The 18,866-nt window shown below is 37.9% G+C and overlaps 3 protein-coding genes across 4 annotated transcripts; 2 read left to right on the top strand and 1 right to left on the bottom strand.

Moving 5' to 3' along the window:
* Positions 1-1,214: 1,214 nt before the first annotated feature.
* On the top strand, positions 1,215-3,084 carry gng8 (guanine nucleotide binding protein (G protein), gamma 8). The gene is made up of 3 exons (XM_043221232.1): positions 1,215-1,351; positions 1,937-2,050; positions 2,182-3,084. Exons 2-3 carry the CDS (start codon positions 1,967-1,969, stop codon positions 2,308-2,310), a joined length of 213 nt encoding a protein of 70 aa, XP_043077167.1. The 5' UTR covers positions 1,215-1,351; positions 1,937-1,966; the 3' UTR covers positions 2,311-3,084.
* A 327-nt stretch (positions 3,085-3,411) lies between these two features.
* tmem45b (transmembrane protein 45B) lies at positions 3,412-6,373 on the top strand. Of its 2 annotated transcripts, none has more exons than XM_043221230.1 (6): positions 3,412-3,557; positions 4,783-4,994; positions 5,111-5,314; positions 5,399-5,583; positions 5,665-5,807; positions 5,885-6,373. In XM_043221230.1, exons 2-6 carry the CDS (start codon positions 4,790-4,792, stop codon positions 6,000-6,002), a joined length of 855 nt encoding a protein of 284 aa, XP_043077165.1. In that variant the 5' UTR covers positions 3,412-3,557; positions 4,783-4,789; the 3' UTR covers positions 6,003-6,373. The 2 variants fall into 2 exon arrangements, with proteins under 2 accessions (XP_043077165.1, XP_043077166.1); XM_043221231.1 differs by having other exon boundaries at positions 3,446-3,557; positions 4,762-4,994.
* Positions 5,884-17,693, bottom strand: nfrkb (nuclear factor related to kappaB binding protein). The gene is made up of 26 exons (XM_043221228.1): positions 17,567-17,693; positions 16,913-17,073; positions 16,609-16,810; positions 16,377-16,504; positions 15,757-15,928; positions 15,574-15,678; positions 15,428-15,501; positions 14,860-14,944; positions 14,584-14,758; positions 14,391-14,502; positions 13,393-13,519; positions 13,220-13,297; positions 12,592-12,671; positions 12,467-12,513; positions 12,273-12,333; positions 11,976-12,150; positions 11,630-11,736; positions 11,417-11,540; positions 10,837-10,916; positions 10,498-10,712; positions 9,787-10,063; positions 9,492-9,701; positions 8,226-8,981; positions 7,393-7,499; positions 7,174-7,309; positions 5,884-7,067 (listed from the first exon to the last, which is right to left on the bottom strand). Exons 2-26 carry the CDS (start codon positions 17,036-17,038, stop codon positions 6,942-6,944), a joined length of 3,885 nt encoding a protein of 1,294 aa, XP_043077163.1. The 5' UTR covers positions 17,039-17,073; positions 17,567-17,693; the 3' UTR covers positions 5,884-6,941.
* Between the last annotated feature and the right edge of the window lie 1,173 nt (positions 17,694-18,866).

Here is an 18,866-nt window from a genome sequence, read left to right on the forward strand (position 1 = left end):
AATATATTAGTTCTCTGAAAATGCACCTTACTCAGATATTAACATGTTTGCAAACACAAACATTGTACTACAACCAGCAGACACGTGTTCTTAAATGCTTGTCCAAATATACTAAATCATGTAACTTTAAAATATGGCACTGAGCCAAAGAAAGTCTTTTTTTTAAACTGGAAGAGTCTCTTTTTGTTTCATTTCTTTTCTTTTCCCTCCCTCACTCTCTAAGTGCCATGATTAATTGTTTAAATGCCAAAGCCGATTGGTGTAGTGAATTTTCGGTACAGCTCTGGATTTAGCTGCATTTTTCACATCTGCACTAACATGTAGATCAATAAATCATGTCTGAGAACAGCTGCTAATGAGCCGGTTGACATTAAAGCCCTGGAGAAGAGCTTTGAGCCACCTGCAGCGAGCTCAACAGGCAATCCTTCCCCAGGTATTAATAATGAGAACTGAAACACTTAACCACAGCATCGGTTTCTCTCCTGGTATCACCTCCTCTGGGTAGGACTCGTATCAAGAGGGACATCTTAATCCAGTGTGCAAATATTTAATTTTCACAAATAATAAAAGATCAAAAAATAAAGAGAGAGAAACAATAGCAATCACATGCAGGATTGATAGCCTTCTGTATTGACAGGCTGCAAACGTTTGGGACCCTGCAGTCTTAAGTCGCCAAGTATACCTAAATGTTTGAGGATGTTATTTTGAAAATTTCCTATCGTAATTTTTTTAATATGCATTGCTAAGAACTTAATTTAGACAATTTTAAAGGCAATTTTCTCTATGTATTTTTTTTTTTGCATCCTAAGATTTCAGATTTTCAAATAGTTGCCAAATATTGTCCTGATAAACCATACAATAATGGACAGATTATTTAATCAGCTTTCGGGTAGAGCAACCTTAATTTGTTGAAAATCATCGTGGTGTACCTTTATCCCAGACCCAAGGCTTTTATACGCTCTACGAAGAATAAAAATGCTTCTCTTTTATTGAAACCATCTTTCATTAATTATCAATGTTTTATCAATGTTTTATCTGTCTGTTAAAATTTTTTTTACTCAGTATAATAGCTCGGTGCTGCTCATTGTGGTGGCAGGTATCACTCAAATGCTATTATGCATGACTGAGATATTCAGCTGAAGGTCACACCCCATGATGCCTGTGACTTGCCTCTTCAGCCCTATAAGGGGGAGGAATAAAAGCTAATTATGAGAGACGGCAGGCTTTCCCATCCTTCCACTCCTTACTATCTCTTCATTCAGTCCTGCAGGTCGTAATGTGTACAACAATCAATCTACGATAACAAGACTTTTCTTCTGCCGGCATCACAGATAAATCTGGATCAACTGGGGTAAGTCGTTACGATATGTAAGCAGCATGCTGTATTAAATATAGATAAAGTATTGTTTTGTAATTTAACATAATTTAATATAATACGACAGACAGTTATGCCACATTATATTGCATTGCTGATTTTCATATGGAAATATGTTCCTAGTTTCCGTATGCTAAATTTATGAAGATATGCCCTCAAAACTTTTTTAAAAATGCATAAACCATTTCAGTATAGCCTCTCACGATATATTGTTCCGCTTCTGAGCTGAAAGTAAACAGTTTGAATTTTGTGAAAAAGTCACTTAAATGTTATCATTATACGACTTTGTATTAATAAGCTAGCAGATTATCTGTGGTCTTTAGAGGATATCTGCACTCCTCTCTCCCACTGAGCCTCATCCAAAGCACAACCAGCTGAGACCCAGCAAAACAATTACTGCAACTCTGCAACAGATATGTCTTTAATAGCCTAGAGGAGCCAATAGCATTGTCTTCTTAGGGAACTAAAACATCAGACGTCTGTAGAACTGGAGGTGAGTTGTTATCTACCAGATGCATTTAGCTGGACTCTCCTGGGGTTTGTTTTGCTGTATTCCTGCAGGGTTAATTTGGTGTCTTACAAGAGAGCAGAATGTCTAATAACATGGCTAAGATTGCAGACGCGCGAAAAACAGTGGAACAACTGAAACTGGAGGTTAATATTGACAGAATGATGGTAAGATGCATTTTTTTGCTAAGTGATTTATTTTAGATACTCAAACTCATTTACAAAATGATTTACAGTTGTTTGAGAGGAAAAGATAATACACAGAAAAGCACATTTATGGGATGTATCTCTTCGCACAGGTATCTAAAGCAGCGGCTGAGCTGATGGCTTACTGTGAGTCTCATGCAAAAGAGGACCCCCTGGTGACCCCCGTACCATCCTCAGAAAACCCCTTCAGAGAGAAAAAGATATTCTGTACCATTTTGTAGATGCTATTTATAACATACGGTTAAGGTTTATTTTGTTATTTTCGAGATATCTCCAAGACCTTAAAGGGACAAACACAAAAATTGCAATTCTGTCATTAGGCTAATAACTCACCCTGATGTCGTTCCAAACCTGTAAGGCCTTCATTCATCTTAGGAACACAAATTAACATATTTTTGATTAAAATCGAGAGCTTTCTGATTCTGCATAGAGAGCAATGTAACTCAAATGATCCAGAAAGGCAGTGATATTCATTGTAGTTTTATGAAGAATTCTTTTTGTATGCAATTTTTTTTATTTTTGTTTTATTCAACAATTCTTCTCTGATGAAATTTTAAATATGCCCTTACTACAGAACATTTCAGTTGCATTGCTCTCTATGCTCTATGGAGGGCCAGATTTCATCAAAAATATCTTAACTTGTGTTTCTGATGAAAATTAACGAGAGAATTTTCTTTTTTGGGGTCAACGATCTCTTTAAGCCAAATGTTTCATTGATCTCATAAATGCCACTCAAATGTCAACAAATGTGAATAATCTCTAAACGTCCGAATATGTTTTGGGCTACAAGAACAACTTTCTTTGTGTTTTGGAATTTTCATCCATCCAGGTCATCGTTTAATTATATTTCTTCCTACATGAATATATTATTTTTCCTCACGGTGGCGCTACAGTTTTAAAAGGTTTGTTAACCTGCATTCATCCGTACCGCCGCTGAGTGTTTAGTGAGGTTTCTCAGCCTACATAACAGCAATAAAACAAGAGAGAGCAAAGTTCGTTCTGCTTAAGGTTTGTTTATTGTATGTCCTTGTGTATCAGCTTCCGTGAATGGTTTATATATTAACATCTATTACTCTATCCTGTACAAGTTCATCAATACCTACATACCTAAACAGATTTGTACAATTTATTTGTGTTAACTAGCTTTTTAATATTTAGGCTATATGTTTTTTACAATGCTGCCTGTATAGCAATATGAAAAAAAAAAAAAAGTAGATTTTAAAATAACAAAGTTGCGTTTAGAAAAGTTGTCAATTACCTAGGAGCAGGTGGGCGGGGTCATCTTTTCTAAGTCACACGTTCTGTCAGTCAAGCACAGGAGGGGCGGGTTTTTTTTTTTTTTTTTTTTTACAACGTAGGGCAGGTGAGCAGGTGCGTTTTTTGAGGACAGGTAACTAGGATATTCCCATCACAAGACCCACACAGGAGCACTGGGCGCCCCGCCGTGACAACACAGGCCAGAGATAAGGTACAGTAAACAAACACGAACACCCTCAGCTTCATAAGGTCATTTTACGGTAGCCTATGTAATTCAATTATGGAAATTCGTACCAGATATTATAGTTTGTTTGTTTTTTAAGGATGACTAGCCAATATGAATACAAATACTGCACAGTCTCGAGCTCGAACAATCATTCAGCTAGTGTGATTTTCTGATATTAAATCTGTAGGCTGCATTACATTTAGTGTTACCACAGATTTTGCCAATATGCCAGTAATTCTAATTATTGTATTGTAAAAATTATAAATAAATCACGTCTCTTTCAAACAAGCAAGAGACAACCAAAGATCTGCCTTTTTTTTTTAATTTTTTTTTAATGAAATTGGCTACCGAAAGTTTAATTTCAGTAACAATAACTACTGTGGATATATTTTATATGATACTGTAGTTACTGTGGTGAAAGGTCTCCTTGGAGGATTCTGCTGCGCTGAAACAATAGTCGACTATTCATTTTCAAGAAAATAACCTCTCCCACACGCGCGAGAGTAAATAAAAGTGCTATCTTACCTACCGGGAAAAACTAGATTTCCAACCTCTCTTACAGAAGATGACTTGAATAGTAAAGCCAATGTGACAGCTGCTAGGAGAACTCCCTCACATGCTTCAGATTTAAAGGAGTTTCTTGTGCGTCAGGGGTGCATGAAGATTAAAAGTGGATTATAGGAATTTAACTATGTCTGATCTTTATTAGACAGAGCTTTATTAGTAAGACTAATTATTTTGAGCTGATATGGATTCCAACAGGTAACCGGGGGCGAGTTGCACTGTGTTTCAATAACTAGTTTGACCTAGTAGCTATAGCAAAAAGATAACCACTTAATTTTTAAATTCAAATCAGACTATTTTCCTTTTTTATAACTGACTTTAAAAAGTTATGACCAGTCTTGCAGAAAGAAGAGTTTTTGTTTAAACATTTAGTTTAAGCATACATTCCTATCAATAACATTTTCATATTTATTCTTTCTACATATTTATTCTTTTTAGAATCGCTATCAGATATGTTGTAATAGATTTAAGTAATAAAGGCTTATCATACTGAACTTTGCTTTGCATGACTAACATGTCCAGGCCCTATGAAACTCAGCTTTCCAGTTGCTGGAGGCTGTTTTTATGCACGTTGTTGTAGTTGATACTGAAATATTTACATTTATTTATTTATTTATTTTCATAGCAGCCACTGTTTTTTTCCCAGGGGCAGAATGGCCAACTTCAAGGGACATGCTTTACCTGGTACATTCTTCCTGCTGTTTGGCCTGTGGTGGTCGATAAAGTACCCGTTTCGACAGATACAGAGGAAAAAAGAGAGGGGACAGCATGGAAACAGTAACAGACAAATGCACACTGTCCTGTTCAACCGCTTCGATTTAGCTGAAGGAGCTCTGAAGATTTTTTTTGCATTCGCTGGTGAGCTGCAAATCGCGCGCAATTCTTTACCGCTTCCTTTCTGAGAGTAAAAGCATGAGAACGAAATGAGGCAAAATAGTCACTGTACTATTAGAAACACTGAAATCTGTCTCCAGGAATCATGGCAGAGCAGTTCGTGCCCGATGGCCCTCATGCACATCTGTATCAGGACGGCTGGGTGAAGCTGATGAACTGGCAGCACAGCACCATGTACTTGTTCTTCGGGATCTCTGGCATTGCGGATGTTCTCAGCATGTCTTCTCGCCACGTGCCAGTCGGCCTCGACCGCCTCTCTCTTTCTCTGGCTCTCTTTGTGGAAGGTAAAATGAGTCACCGATGAAGTGAATATGCAGCGATACACCGTCGTGGAGCTTCCTGAAATGTCATCGCTTCTTCCTCTACAGGGTTCCTTTTCTATTTCCATGTTCACAATCGTCCTCCTCTGGACCAGCACATTCATTCTCTGCTTTTGTTTGCGGTGTTTGGTGGAGCCGCCAGCACAATGATGGAGGTGTTTAAGCGAGATAACGTAGTGCTGGAACTATTGAGGTGCACTTTGGCCGTCCTGCAAGGCACGTGGTTCTATCAGGTAAGGACAACATCAGACAAAATCTGGTTTAAAATGAGTAAATACGTCATTGCAATGTTGAGTTATGTTGGTATGTTTCAGATCGGGTTCGTGCTGTATCCTCTAAACGGAGAGCAGTGGGATCTGGAAAGACACGATAACATCATGTTCATCACCATGTGCTTCTGCTGGCATTACGCTGTGGCTCTCCTGGTTGTGGGCATCTGCTACTGTGGAGTTTTTTGGTGGGTGGATAAACCAAGTTTTGGACAAATCGAAAAGTTTCCACTCTTTCATTTTGCTTATATTGCGCCCATTACAGGTCTTCAAAATGGTGTGAAGGAAGGAAGCTCGGGGACATGGAGATGGGCCTCAGAAAGTCCGCCGCCTCAGATACTAGCTCCCAGAAGGCTTTGCTCCAGGAATCAGACGAAGAGTAACGAGAGCCTGTGACGACCGCCGAGGCTGAACGCACTGAACGAATTTCTCTTCTAGCAAGCTGTCTTTCTGATAGGATTATTTTATGTTTGCATCATTTCACTGCAAAAGATTTTCTCAAAAGTGCTCATGCTGAAAATATCACATCCAAATGGACTTGTAAATAATGTGGTTGCCGCAGGTGTCAGAAGCACCTGGAAACCTTGAAATTTGCCAAACTAGAGGTAAAAAAAAAAAAACAGATCACATATTCTTTCAGGATATAAAACACGTCTGAATGATATTCACTCCGAAATACCTGTAATAGTTGCACAATAATGCATTTGAATATTTTCTAATGAAATGTACATGAATAAACAAGCATGCAATTGTTTGTCAGTTTGATTTATGTTACCGACCACATCATGTAAATGAAGTGGCCCAAAACAGGCAAATATTGACTTTTACATATATGTCATTTAAATGCAAGGTTAAGCCTTAGATTCGGTTGAGATGAGTTAACGTAACAGTTGTTTTGATTTGATTTGTTAAGCACGGTCATTTATTTACGATAACACAAACTGGTCGCTGAATATAAACAGTACTTGTTAAATTACATTTCTTTAGGAGAACACATGATATAAAAAGCACAAACAAACAAACTTGCCTCTGTGTACATGTCAACAGCTTCTACAGAAAGGCAATTCACTTTAACTGAAGTCGTAGACCGATACCTTACTTACTTTACAATATATCAGCATCCAAATCAACCTTTCTTTTTCAACAAATAACTGGAAATATGGGAACAATGTTACAAAAACGCTGCGTCAGGACAAGACCAGCACTTAGAATCTGACACTAATTTGCCCATATGCAAGCTTCGTGGGAAAGCAGACTTTTTGTTTTGAAGGCTATTATGACGTTTAATGGCTGGAGCTACGACCTTTTAACTACGGTGCTTCTCATTGAGGGTCTGGGTTTGTTTTTGGCGAGGGTGCGGTAGAGACCACTACCGTGGACACCGTGGACTTCGGAGAGCCGGCGGCTGTGCGCTGTAGCTGCTGGGCCGGTACTGTCTGGATTCGAACCTGGGGCACAGAAACGCATTCGGTTAATTCGCATATGGTTTGGTTTGGCTTGTAAGACCAGTTATAGTTTGTTTAGGAGTGAGCCGGTGAAGTCTGATGAGTCAACCTGTGTGGCCTGTCCCTGCTGCTGTAGCTGCTGCAGCTGTTGAGCAGTGACAAAGCTGACGGGCTTGTTCCCAGCAATCAACTTGGTGCCTGCCGGCATGGTAGTTAGGATAATATTCCTTCCCAGATTGCTGATACTAAAAACAAAGAAGACACATTCGCAATTTCAGCTGATGGGGAACATAAACAAATGATAAAAGATTAGAAACGGAATGCTCACTTGGTGCTTATGTTCCCTTTAAGTATGGGAGTAGTGACCACGCTCTTATTTTTCAAGGGTTGGCTGAGGACAGATAGAGGCACCGTGATCCTTGTGGGAAGTTTTCCCTGAAAAGAGCGAAGATTAGAATTTCAGTCATCATTGTAACAGGCAGTTATGCACAACAGACAGTGGCTCTGCTCCAAAGTCTGCACTGATAGGCCGCATCATAACTGAAATTAAACCCCCGGATTTGCAACACTCAATAGGCAGCAAAAAAAAAGAACAAAAACAGTAGCAAATAATACTTATTTATAACCAACATATACAGATTTTTTTAAAACTAAGCTTGTTATGGGATTGCATTCTCTACAAAGCATTTATGTAATGCTGCCTTTTTTTTTTTTTTACTTTTTTGTGCAGTAAATCAGCATATTAGAATGATCATGGGACACTAAAGACTGCAGTAATGGCTAGAGATGAGCAATTGTACATTAAAATAATATTTCAGAATACTTTTGTTTTTTTAAGAGTATTTTTGATCTAAACAAACATTTTCTGAACCGAAAGTGATTCAAAAATATTTTACATATTTATTTTTAATTAAAAAAATAAAAAAGCTCATAATACCATGCAAAATAAAACATGACTGTTTCATTCTAATTTTGTTTAAATTTAATAGAAATAATAATATTATATACTTTATTATTATATACTTTTTTACTAATAGTTTCAGAATTTTCCAATAATAATTCAGAATAAAAACATTTTTAGAACAGTAGAGTACTAAAAAGGTATTTTCAAATTAGCTAATTTTGAAACGTGTTAATTCATATACTGAAAGATAAACTTACTGCTTGTGTGGCTACTACAGTAGCACTGACCGGCACCTGTCTGACAGTGGCCCCAGCAGTGCTCAGTGAAAGCGTAGAGCCCGTTCCTGCAGGCCCCAGCGTCACACCTTTAGCCCCTCCCACTCCACTGGTGGCTATGGTCACAGTGGCCGCCCCTGATGACACCGTGACAGGCTTTGAACTTGTGGTGGTTGTACTGATTGAGACAGTCTGACCTGTTTTCTGAGGGATCACACCCAGGTTTGGCACAATTCGAATAGTGGTGCCTGCTTTAGAGTCGGACGAGGTGACAGTGGAGAAGGTGCGGGCCTTGGGGTCAGCCATCGTGACACCCAGGGCGGGCATGAGGCGGATGGCCGTGTCGCAGGCGGCTTTCAGCTCCGGGTGAACCTTCACTAAGGTAGCCGGTGCTTTGGCAGCTAGGTTCTCAGCTGCCGCGGATGCAGCACTGCTCGAAGCAGGAGGTGAGGGCTGTGGTGGAGACACATGTAGTGTAGCAGAGATGCTCTTACTGCCCGCGCTTGCGGCGCCGCTCAGCATGTCTGGAGTGAGTTTGACAGTGGCCACTGGAGATTTAGTGAGGGTGGCCATCATGTCCGGAGTGATGCGAAGTACCGTCTGACCTTTGGCGTCGGTCGTAATAGAAGAGGGGGGCAAGCGGAGCACATCCTTCCCCTGAATTCGGAGGTTAGTGGCAGTGAGAGGGATCCCTGCCCCACTCTGGGTCTTTACACCTAACTGACCAGTGATTGCAACCTGGTTGAAACAAAAATGGGAGTGAGATTTTGTATGGAAATAGAATGGATAACATCCTGTTTATCATACAGTGTTTTAATTACAGGTGCAAATACATTCTGACCAATACAGATAAGTCAAAAAATGAAATTACTGCTCCAGAAAGATTATTAAAAAAACATTGAAGAATAAGGTCTTTATCAGACATAATTCCAATTTCTTAATTTATTGGTTTTATTTTGTCCTGCACCTAAACCCAGTTTTGATTTTGGATATGCAAACCTACATTGTTGTTGTTGTTGTTGTTTTTAAACCTAACAGGTCAATTCATCAATCCTGGAAACTCAATTTTTTAATTTAAAAATTTCTGTAAATTCAGTAATTAATGACAGCAAAGGTAATCTAAATTCAAAAACATGTCTGATGTAGATATGTGATGTCTGATATCTAATATTGTCCATTAAAAGGTATAGTTAATGGACAATATTAAATACATCCACAGTTTATACCTGGTTTAAATACAGTTTGTACCTGTTTGATTATATTCTGGCTGCTGACACCCTGCAATACCGCAGGTGATGTTGGGTTGTGTGCCGGGCTGGCAGGGGAGCTCGTCTGAGGTTTGGTTACTGTGACCGCAGAGGCAAGACCTGGAACAGTAAGACCGGCCTGACTCCGTGATGCCTGCACCTGAATGGGACTTCCTGCAGACTGGCCTCTTAGAGGTAGAGTCACCACCGCCTGCTCAAAGACAAGTGGACACGTCGTCTGTTTATACTACACTGACTAAGCAAACGTTATTGTAATCTAAGATGCTGCAGAGCACCTGCGTGATGTTTTTTCCATGGGCCACAGTGACCGGCACCCGGATGTGGTGAGGGCTCTGATGCACTAATGTGGCCGTCTGGCCCGCAGAAGACGTCTGAAGCCCGGGCTGAGCAGTGACCACTCGCACCTGAGGTAGAGAACCAGTGGCAGCAGAGTGTGCCACCACCCGAGTTGCAGGCTGCGGAGAGGCCTGCTGGGAAACCTGTGGGCCAGGCTGACTGGCAGATAGCAACGTTCCTAACTGTGGCATCGAAGGAGGAGACACCAACAGTACACTATGGATGAAAAAAAAAGGGAAATTTAATAATCATATATAAAGTCAAATAATGGAGCACGGCAGCAACAGTACAGCTGAATTTTATCTTTGTGTTGCATTGCATTGTCAGCCAAAGTTTCATCTGAATTTTTCTCTGTGAGATGCACATGAAACAAATGGTTCAACCAAAACAGGAAACCGTTTCATTACCTCACTCTCGTGCTGTTTGTAAAACCTGCACGACTTGATCAGAAAAAGAACCATTCTTTGGAATTTTCTAATTTTACATTTCCTCAGTGTTCCAAAGACGTCACTCAGTCACATGGGTTTCAAAAAAGGCAAACCGTGAAGGCGAAAAAATAACGACAAGACTTTTGTTTTTAGCTGTGCCAACTACAAAGATAGATTAGCTCCAAAGCATATTTCTTTTTTAGTTGTTTATCAGCCACTGACCTGGGATTGGTTTTGACGGTTTCTGGGACACCTATTTTGGTTGGAGTAGCTGCTGTGGGAGGGAGGGGTGATTTAGGGGTTCCTGGGGTGCTTGGTGTGGGGGTGGAGGGAGGCTGAGACAAACTGGCAGCTGCGATGGCTACTCCGTCACTCCCTGAGTTCGGACCAGCCTCTGCAGCACCGTTTTTACTTCCTGGCTCCTTACCACCCGCCTTCTACGTTACATACAAACATAAACGTATGCAACAGTTGATGCAAATCGGCATTGGACCAACAGTCACACCACATTTCAAATTAGTGTGAGAAAACAATGTCATGGATGTATCTGGAAGTACTCACAGGTTTGGGAGCTGGTTTGGGCTTCTGCTGCAGAGCTTTCTTAGCTTTGGCAGCTGCAGCCTGGGCCTGATGTATTCGCTCTGATTCAAGATATATTCATGTTATTTGTATTCATACTCTATATTCATATAGTATACGGATCTATTTTACATTACACCCAGCATGTAACTAAATCATTTCTTAGGCATTTTCTTCCTTTTAACCTTTATTTGCATAGTTCTTCAAGAATCAGGAACTTTTGGAAGCACTGTATCAGACAAATGACCAAGATCCAGCTTGTTTAATGGACTGTTGTTATTGTTATTGTTACCTGAAATTAAGCTATATATATATACAAAAATTAAACTGGTTTAGTACCATATCTGACTTTGCAGGTACATATTGACCAATAGCAGCATATAGAAACTTGACACAGCCTGCTATTCTCTGAATCCTAAACCTGTTCTACTTGTTGGGCAAAATAAATGGGATTCATTAGTAAAGTGTGACAACACGCACACATACTGATCCACATTATGCCTGTGGCAATGAAACCTTTCTGTCGTAAATGCATTGGTTACAGCCAGCAAGGGTTGCTCACCAAACTCCTCCTGGCTCCGGTCCCTGTGGAGGTAGATCCACAGCTTGCGACCGATGTCGTATTTCACACAAGGGTCTTTCTCATAGTGCAGGCGGTCAAGGGCACCGCTCACCACTGTGTTCACCTGAAAAAAAAAAAGGACAAAAAAGGCGTAAGTGTTACAATGACTATAATGTTATAATAGTAAATACGGCAGCATAAAACAAGTCTGACCTGAGCGCTGGTGACATCAGGGGCCAAGAACTGGGAGTCCTTGAGTAACTCGCAAATCTCTGCTCTAGTACCTTCTCCGTTAGGAAGCCTGGCAGCAGCATCTCGCACTGTTTTTGTAAAAAGTAAAAACATAGATGTGCCTTTTTATTTTATTTTCCCTTCTGCGAATCTCTGTAGTAATAAACTGTTCCCGATAACGGTTATCATTCTGAGGAACTAACACCAGAAATTGGGAAGAAAAAACGATCTTAATAAATAATATATTGTATTGACATGGTTTAATAAATCATGTTGGTACAAAGCATCCCTAACAGAACTGCAAAAAGAAAGTGGACGCAGTGGTTACCAAGAGATAGTATTGTGACATAGGCTGGTCTGTCAGAGCGCAGTAAAGAATGCTCTCGTGCTTTATTGAGCGATGTCTCCTTGTCAAAAACTCCCTTGACTGGTCCCACCACAGACTCAAAGCCATGCATTCGGTAAGTGAAGGCTTTATGAGGCTGATCATAACGCTGCTGCTCCTAAAAAACACAAACACTTCAGTGATTGAAAGAATAATTATAACAACATACTGCAAGCAGTCCAACAATGTAAAAAAAAAAAATGCACGTTTGACAGCATGCCTCCGTAGGGTAGCACTAACCTGCTCTTGAAAAACATGCCTTTCCTCTCCCGTACTAGGCCTCACCACATAGTCAGTCCACCTAATAAAGAGCAGGAAAAAGCAGGATGAAATGCACCGGTCGCAATTAAAAAGACTTGTTCGGACAAAGGTTGTTGTTCGGGTATGACAGTTTTGGTTAAGTAAACACACTGAGATCCTCTTGTCAAACTTACACTCTGGGTGTTGGAGGCGTGAGCTCTGCAGTTTCCTCTCCCTCTTGCTGTAAAACAAACACAGGATGAGAAATCCAGCAAGTATGCCATTACATCATTGTGAAAAAACATAAAACGTTTACTACCTTGACAATCACATGATCCTTTGATTCCAGCCATAACTGACACAGGGCACTTAGGTCTTTGTCTGCTTCTTGACCAGGACCTGTACATATCAGCGTAAAGACATTCACACTACTGGTGCTTTTGATCTATACAGTACATAAATACTTATACGAATAATATAATACTAACTTTTTTTTTTTCCTTTCAAAAAGACAACTGGAGTGTATACAACTGTAAGACTTTTTCATTATTTTCATTTCATATTTTATTCTTAAATAATTTATTAGACACTTGTGGTTTATTTAACGAATTCTTGAATATTAAAAGTAATTTTAAAAAGTCTTACGCAATAATTGTGCACACTGCAGTTCTCACTGTAAAATGGTTAGAATGTTACTGTTGTAAGTGCATTCAATTTATATTTGTTATTTTTTTCAAAAGAAATCTAAAAGGAAAAAAAACACAAATATTAAGAAGCATGATTATTTTCAACTTCAACGATAATCAAACAGGCTTCTTGAACACTAAAACAGCTGATTTTTAAACGGTTAAAAGGTTTTTTAAACGTTTAAATAAAATAAATTAACTCCCCAACCTCAAACAAATTTTAGTGTATCCTGCAATCTTCTATAGGAAAGAGAATCATACCCATCCATTTCCATTGCTGGGAAAGTTCCTTGAACTCCACAAAAGGTACAAAGCCAGTAGGAAGAGCCATTACACCAGCTGACAGGAAACAGAGATATTAACCATAATTCAAAATATAACCAACAAATTATCTTCATAAATTTTTCATTAAAAAAAAAATTATTCAGGTATACCTTTGCTCTCTCCAGCGAGAAACTGTAGAGCAGAAACTACCAACTCTGACCAGCAGGGGGCCATAGAGAACCAGGGGTTGAGTGTGCTGGCAGGAGATGACTGCCACTGTTGGACCTTTTCCTCCAGCTGAGAACACCAGACACAATCACAATAATTATTTCATATTTAGGATGAGCAGCAAAGTCAGTAGAAAAACCACAAAACCCCCTTCTGCAAATCTGATTTTCAGATTTTAAGTTTGGACACTGAATGTATATTTTTCATGCTTACAGTAACTTTTGGTCCAAAACAAAATGTTGCAATTAGTATATGAATTTAAAACCTTTTAGTTTATTTACAACTTTACAGTGGTTTTAAATGAATGAATTGTACATTTGTAAAAAAAAAAAAAAAAAAAAAAAAAAAAAGAAAACTGGCCAAAATACATGGTAAGTCCTTCAAAACAGTTAAAGCACTAGGATGCACCTCATGAAGAAATGCATAATACAGTTAAAAAGTTCGGTGTTGGTAAGGTATTTTCATATATATATATATATACTTTTAAATATGCTCACTAAGTCTGCATTTGTTTTAGCAAAAACAATTTGTTTTTTAATGTATTTTAAAATTAATTATAACGGCAAGTAATAATTTTCAAAGCTCATTACTCTCTACTAAAAAAAAAAAAAAAAAAAAGAAAAACTCAAAACTGAAAAGTAATGTATCTGTATATATTCAAAATTAAAATTGTAACAATGTTAACAACAAATTTTAATAATTATTTTAAAATCCAGTTCTTACTATTAACTAGCATGCACATTATAGCATACTGACTGATTATAAAGCACATATTAACACTTTAATCTTCATTAATAAGCAAATTAGGAGTTTATTGAGGAAAAAAAAAATGTAGATAATAGTCAGTCCATAGTGAGAATTGGTGCCCAAACTAAAGCGTGATGGAAGAGGTAAACGTGTCTAAATACTGTATATATGTATACAAAGGTGCTACATGTACCGTTGAGGATGTTGCTAGACTTTCCAGTCTGAGGATGTCCTCAAGCAAATGAAAAAAGCTCATAGCTATCTCTTCTACTGTGTCAGGGCTCGTCTGGGACTCGTCTATGGGCCTTTGGTACAAAAGGAAGTGTGAGATATTTAAACGCTGAGACTTGTGAACAAAGTATCTTGTGTACATTAGAAAGACGTACTCTTCTTTAACGCTTTGTGGAGGAGCAGTGGGGACATCAGCAAGACCTGCGTTTACAGACGCTGTAGACATCTGAACATCGCAGACCTCCTCCGATTCCAGTTTTATAGGCCGCATCTTTTTCTTCTTCCTCTCCTCTTTTATCTTTTTCTTAGGTAAAGCCAGGTCAAAAACATCTACAGATCGAAAGCACAGACACGGAGCACACAGATTTTACCTGCTGCGATAATTCATGCATCTCATATTTAAGAGAAGCACATGAATGAATCATTCTCACTTGTGGCAGATCCCTTTTTGCCGATGTTGACTCTTGACATGATATCCCCGAGATGGAGGTCAGAGGTCATCAGGTCAGGGTGGTCCTAAAAATAACATCATTACTTATTTCTATCTTGTCTTTTAGTGCCATGTTTTTAAATCTTTTGGATGCCACAGACCCCCAAACATAATCATCCTCATGGGAGGGACCCCAATTTTTAATGCAGGTTCTTTTTGTTTTGCGTTAAGTATTAATTTTATACTGTGAGCACATATGTGTGTGTGTGTGTGTGTGTGTGTGTGCGCACTGTTAAGATAGTGGTTTTCACTAGGTTACAACAACCAAATATAAAATACTGTTAGAATTATTGTTTCAGTTATTAAAACATGTTGTATATTTGAGAACTTATATTACAATAAATGATTATTGTAAATGAGATGCAAAAATGGCTTGTTCTGCACGTTTGAAACTTGGTGAAATCAGTTTCTTAAAGATGCAGCAGAAGTAAAATGAACTAAAAATTAAAAAAACATAACATAAGAAATGTACATAAACGATAAAACAGTGACCCTTTTTGGCAACTTACTGGCTGCCGTTTTCTTTTCTCTCTGTGTCTGTGCAGCATGGCTCTTAGCTCCTTCTCACCCAGCTCAGGCTTGTCTACATGGAAAATCATATTTAGTTTCTTATAACTTTATATAGCATTAAAGCTATATGAAAGCTTTAACTGACCTCTGGTTTTCATGTCCTGAGTAGAAAGGCTGGGTAGCACCCTAAGAGAGACAGTTGGAGTTGGGGAGGAGGGCGACTGAGGAACAGGCAGCCAAGAAGGTGTATCTGCTTACATGAACATATAATCGTCATATCGAACATCATTACAATAAAGAATACATTTTCACACTGCATCACACTCACCATCTTCATCGGATGACACATTACTGTCCCCACACTCAGTTTTCACATCCTTCAGTATGTGACCCACTCGACGTCTCACCCTCTTCTCCAGCATCTCCTTGTGAGATGGGACAGGGTACCGCCGTTTTACCGCAAGCTCAGGTCCACTGCGGACCGCCAAATCCAGCAACTCCTGCATGACAAGAGAAACAGTAGAACACACAGAGTTGCACCAACTACTCAATTATTTACAAAGTTTGTGGTCAGTAAGATTTTTTAATGCTTATCCGGGTTGCATGCATTTGACCAAAAATGCAGTAAAAAAGTAATACTGTGAAATATTATTGTAGTTTAAAATAATAATATGCTTTCTATTTAACATACTGTAAAAAAAATATTATCATGATATCATGATTCAGAATTTTTTGATGAATAGATTTAAAAGTTTTTAACTAGTATTTCATATATAATTTTCATTAAAATTTGTCAAATTAAATTTCTTTACAGTTTTTAAAAAAATATATAAAATCTTACTGACTTCAAACTTTTAAACGGTAGTGTATACGGAAAGATAAACAATAACGATGTAACAGAAACTGAATTAGCTTTTCTGTTAGGTCTGTGTTTTTTTTTTTTTTTACCTTTCTAGAAACCAGTATCTGCTTGAGCAATTTGTGGTAGTACTGCTGAAGAGAGTAGATGTGCCTTTTTTTCTGCGATTTAGCACAAAGTTGTCTGTATTTGACCACCTCTGGGTTAAAGTAGCCATCTAAGGAAACGTGAACAAACTAATATGCATGAAGTTGTATTTAAAATGGTATTTTAGTGAAGTTAAAGTTAAAAGGATTAAAAATAAGAAGAAAAGAGAGCAACCTCTGAACAGCTTCTGGGCAATGTGCAAGGGGTTTCCGAAGAAGAAATTCTGGTTGTTGAAAAGGTCGCCGATGATGTTGTTCTGTTCTGAGATGTTATTTTCGGAGAAATGAGGCAGGAGTTGACGTAGATGAGTCCGTTGAGCATCTGTGAGCACATCTGTCCATGTGCTATCACTCAACACTGAGAAGAATATCTCTGGCTGCTCTTACGCAAAGATGCAAACACACACAAGATAAAGGGATGGTTTAGTTTTTGTGTGCATGTTTTCCTAAAATAATAAATAAGAAGGATGATAACTCACGTCCTCCAGCAAATCTTCAGGAACCCGAACTCTACAGTTTCCTAACATGCACTCTTCCATCACACGTCCATCCTGGTCCATTCCAGACTCCAGTGGGTCTGTTAACATGTGATCCAATGCATCCATCTTTACCCAAGCCTTCACAGCAACAAAAACGGTATCTGTGGATTTACAAAATTAAATAAAAACATTATTTCATTTTTTTTTTTAGAGCAGTATTTTGTATGACCTTAGAAAGATTTTTGGTAATTAACACGGCTTTTAAAGATACATAATTATTAAATTATTTTATTTCACACATATTTAATATACCGTTTGTGTTAATGAAATAAATGGCAACAAAATAAGCATGCATGTAAATTGTCAAGCATGTTTGCTTGCGTTACATTTGACGACAACAAACCAGACGAATATAAAGTATAAAAACCGTAAAACTGTTACCTTGACAATTATATTGATAACTTGCACGTATGTATTTATAACAAAAACTCAAGTAATAACTATCTTAGATGCTGTGCCGATTCTGCTACTAGCTAATACAACGAGCTAACAGTCCCGTTCAGCTTTTATATTTATTATGATTTAATTAACCAAATGTATCGTAATTGTAATCTATTTTTTACGTACATCAAATAAATATTTAAAGCATCTTACCATGAATGTTGCTGGAAATGAGAAAAGAATATGCTAACTAGCTTCGCACAAGGGCGGTAGGAATAAAAACATTGGTGCACATTTCCGGTCTGTCATCGGAACTTCCGTTCATTCTGCATAGGAATGATTTCTCCAAAAAATATTAATCCTAAATAAAAACACACAAATGAATGAATGAATGAATCAATGAATGAATGAATCTCTGTGCATTAGATGGAGAATAACGCACGCATAGCTTTTAGATAAAGAAATCAACTTTTTTTTTTTCTCCGTAAGAAAATACAAGTTTTGTTATTGGCTTTATTCTCCGGTTTTATATATATACAAAAATGCAAATATAATAATGGCACCTTACATCACATTTTAATTTTTGTGTTAACCTATTAACGTAAATTTGTTACAATCTAAAATGTAGGTTATTTTATGCAACTGTAATATTTTTCAGAACTTTCTTAAAATGCAGCATCAAGCCCTGGATTTACAACATAAAAAAAATTGCAAATACAAAGCAGATTACAATTTGTCTTTAAATGTTTAACAAAGAATCACTTGAAGTATTTTAACTACATTACAGAGACAAATAACAGTAAAAATAAATAAGTAAATAAACAAACGTTGCACAAATAAAATGTGAAATATTACCAATTGTGTGAACAAATCAAAAATGCAGAATTTTGTTCCGATCCTGAGGTCTGTTCGGTATAAAAGGAGATAAAACTACAATGTAATAAAAATAACAGTAAATTAACACATTCATGTAAAGCTATGTATCTGAATGTGAAAAAAAAAACCCTTTCGTTTCACCTGACAAGCATCTACTCCTCCGCTCAATACACCTGCACAGATCATGTGTGGTGTTATCCCATCATCCATCAGCTTGTTGCACACAGTGTTGTTAATAATGCGCACCTCGGCCTTCTGCAACACTGATGCAACGTTATCTAAAGCAGAGAGAAGACATTTTCTTACCTTACTAACAATTTTAGCTCTTATGTCATCATTTGTGACATTTAAGTGCTTTTTTCTTTTATTATCTGTTTTGGGCAAACAGATAGCTCATCCTGTCTTATCCTGCACTTATACAGCACCAGTCAACTTGATTTCTATATAGGATTGTATTGTATTGTTGGACTTAGACAGTCTAAAAACAATGAAGGCATCCTTAAAACTAATTTTCATTTAAATGTAATGCAGTTTCATTTCACGTGTACATTTAGTCATTTATCAGATGCTTTTATCCAAAGCGACTTACAAATTAGGACTATAAAAGAAATACACAGGCAGTAGACTGGATAGACAT

This window comes from Puntigrus tetrazona, chromosome 21, assembly GCF_018831695.1.
Source record: "Puntigrus tetrazona isolate hp1 chromosome 21, ASM1883169v1, whole genome shotgun sequence".
Classification (NCBI taxonomy): domain Eukaryota; kingdom Metazoa; phylum Chordata; class Actinopteri; order Cypriniformes; family Cyprinidae; genus Puntigrus; species Puntigrus tetrazona.

Excerpts from the sequence above, each read along its gene's own strand:
- gng8 (XM_043221232.1), top strand. The coding sequence starts at position 1,967 with ATGTCTAATAACATGGCTAAGATTGCAGACGCGCGAAAAACAGTGGAA. Across the intron at positions 2,051-2,181 it reads TTAATATTGACAGAATGATG|GTATCTAAAGCAGCGGCTGA; the intron begins GTAAGATGCATT and ends CTCTTCGCACAG.
- tmem45b (XM_043221230.1), top strand. The coding sequence starts at position 4,790 with ATGGCCAACTTCAAGGGACATGCTTTACCTGGTACATTCTTCCTGCTG. Across the intron at positions 5,584-5,664 it reads AAGGCACGTGGTTCTATCAG|ATCGGGTTCGTGCTGTATCC; the intron begins GTAAGGACAACA and ends GGTATGTTTCAG. Across the intron at positions 5,808-5,884 it reads TGCTACTGTGGAGTTTTTTG|GTCTTCAAAATGGTGTGAAG; the intron begins GTGGGTGGATAA and ends CGCCCATTACAG.
- nfrkb (XM_043221228.1), bottom strand. The coding sequence starts at position 17,038 with ATGGATGCATTGGATCACATGTTAACAGACCCACTGGAGTCTGGAATG. Across the intron at positions 14,503-14,583 it reads CCACAAAGCGTTAAAGAAGA|GCCCATAGACGAGTCCCAGA; the intron begins GTACGTCTTTCT and ends TTTGTACCAAAG. Across the intron at positions 13,298-13,392 it reads TCTCGCTGGAGAGAGCAAAG|CTGGTGTAATGGCTCTTCCT; the intron begins GTATACCTGAAT and ends GTTTCCTGTCAG.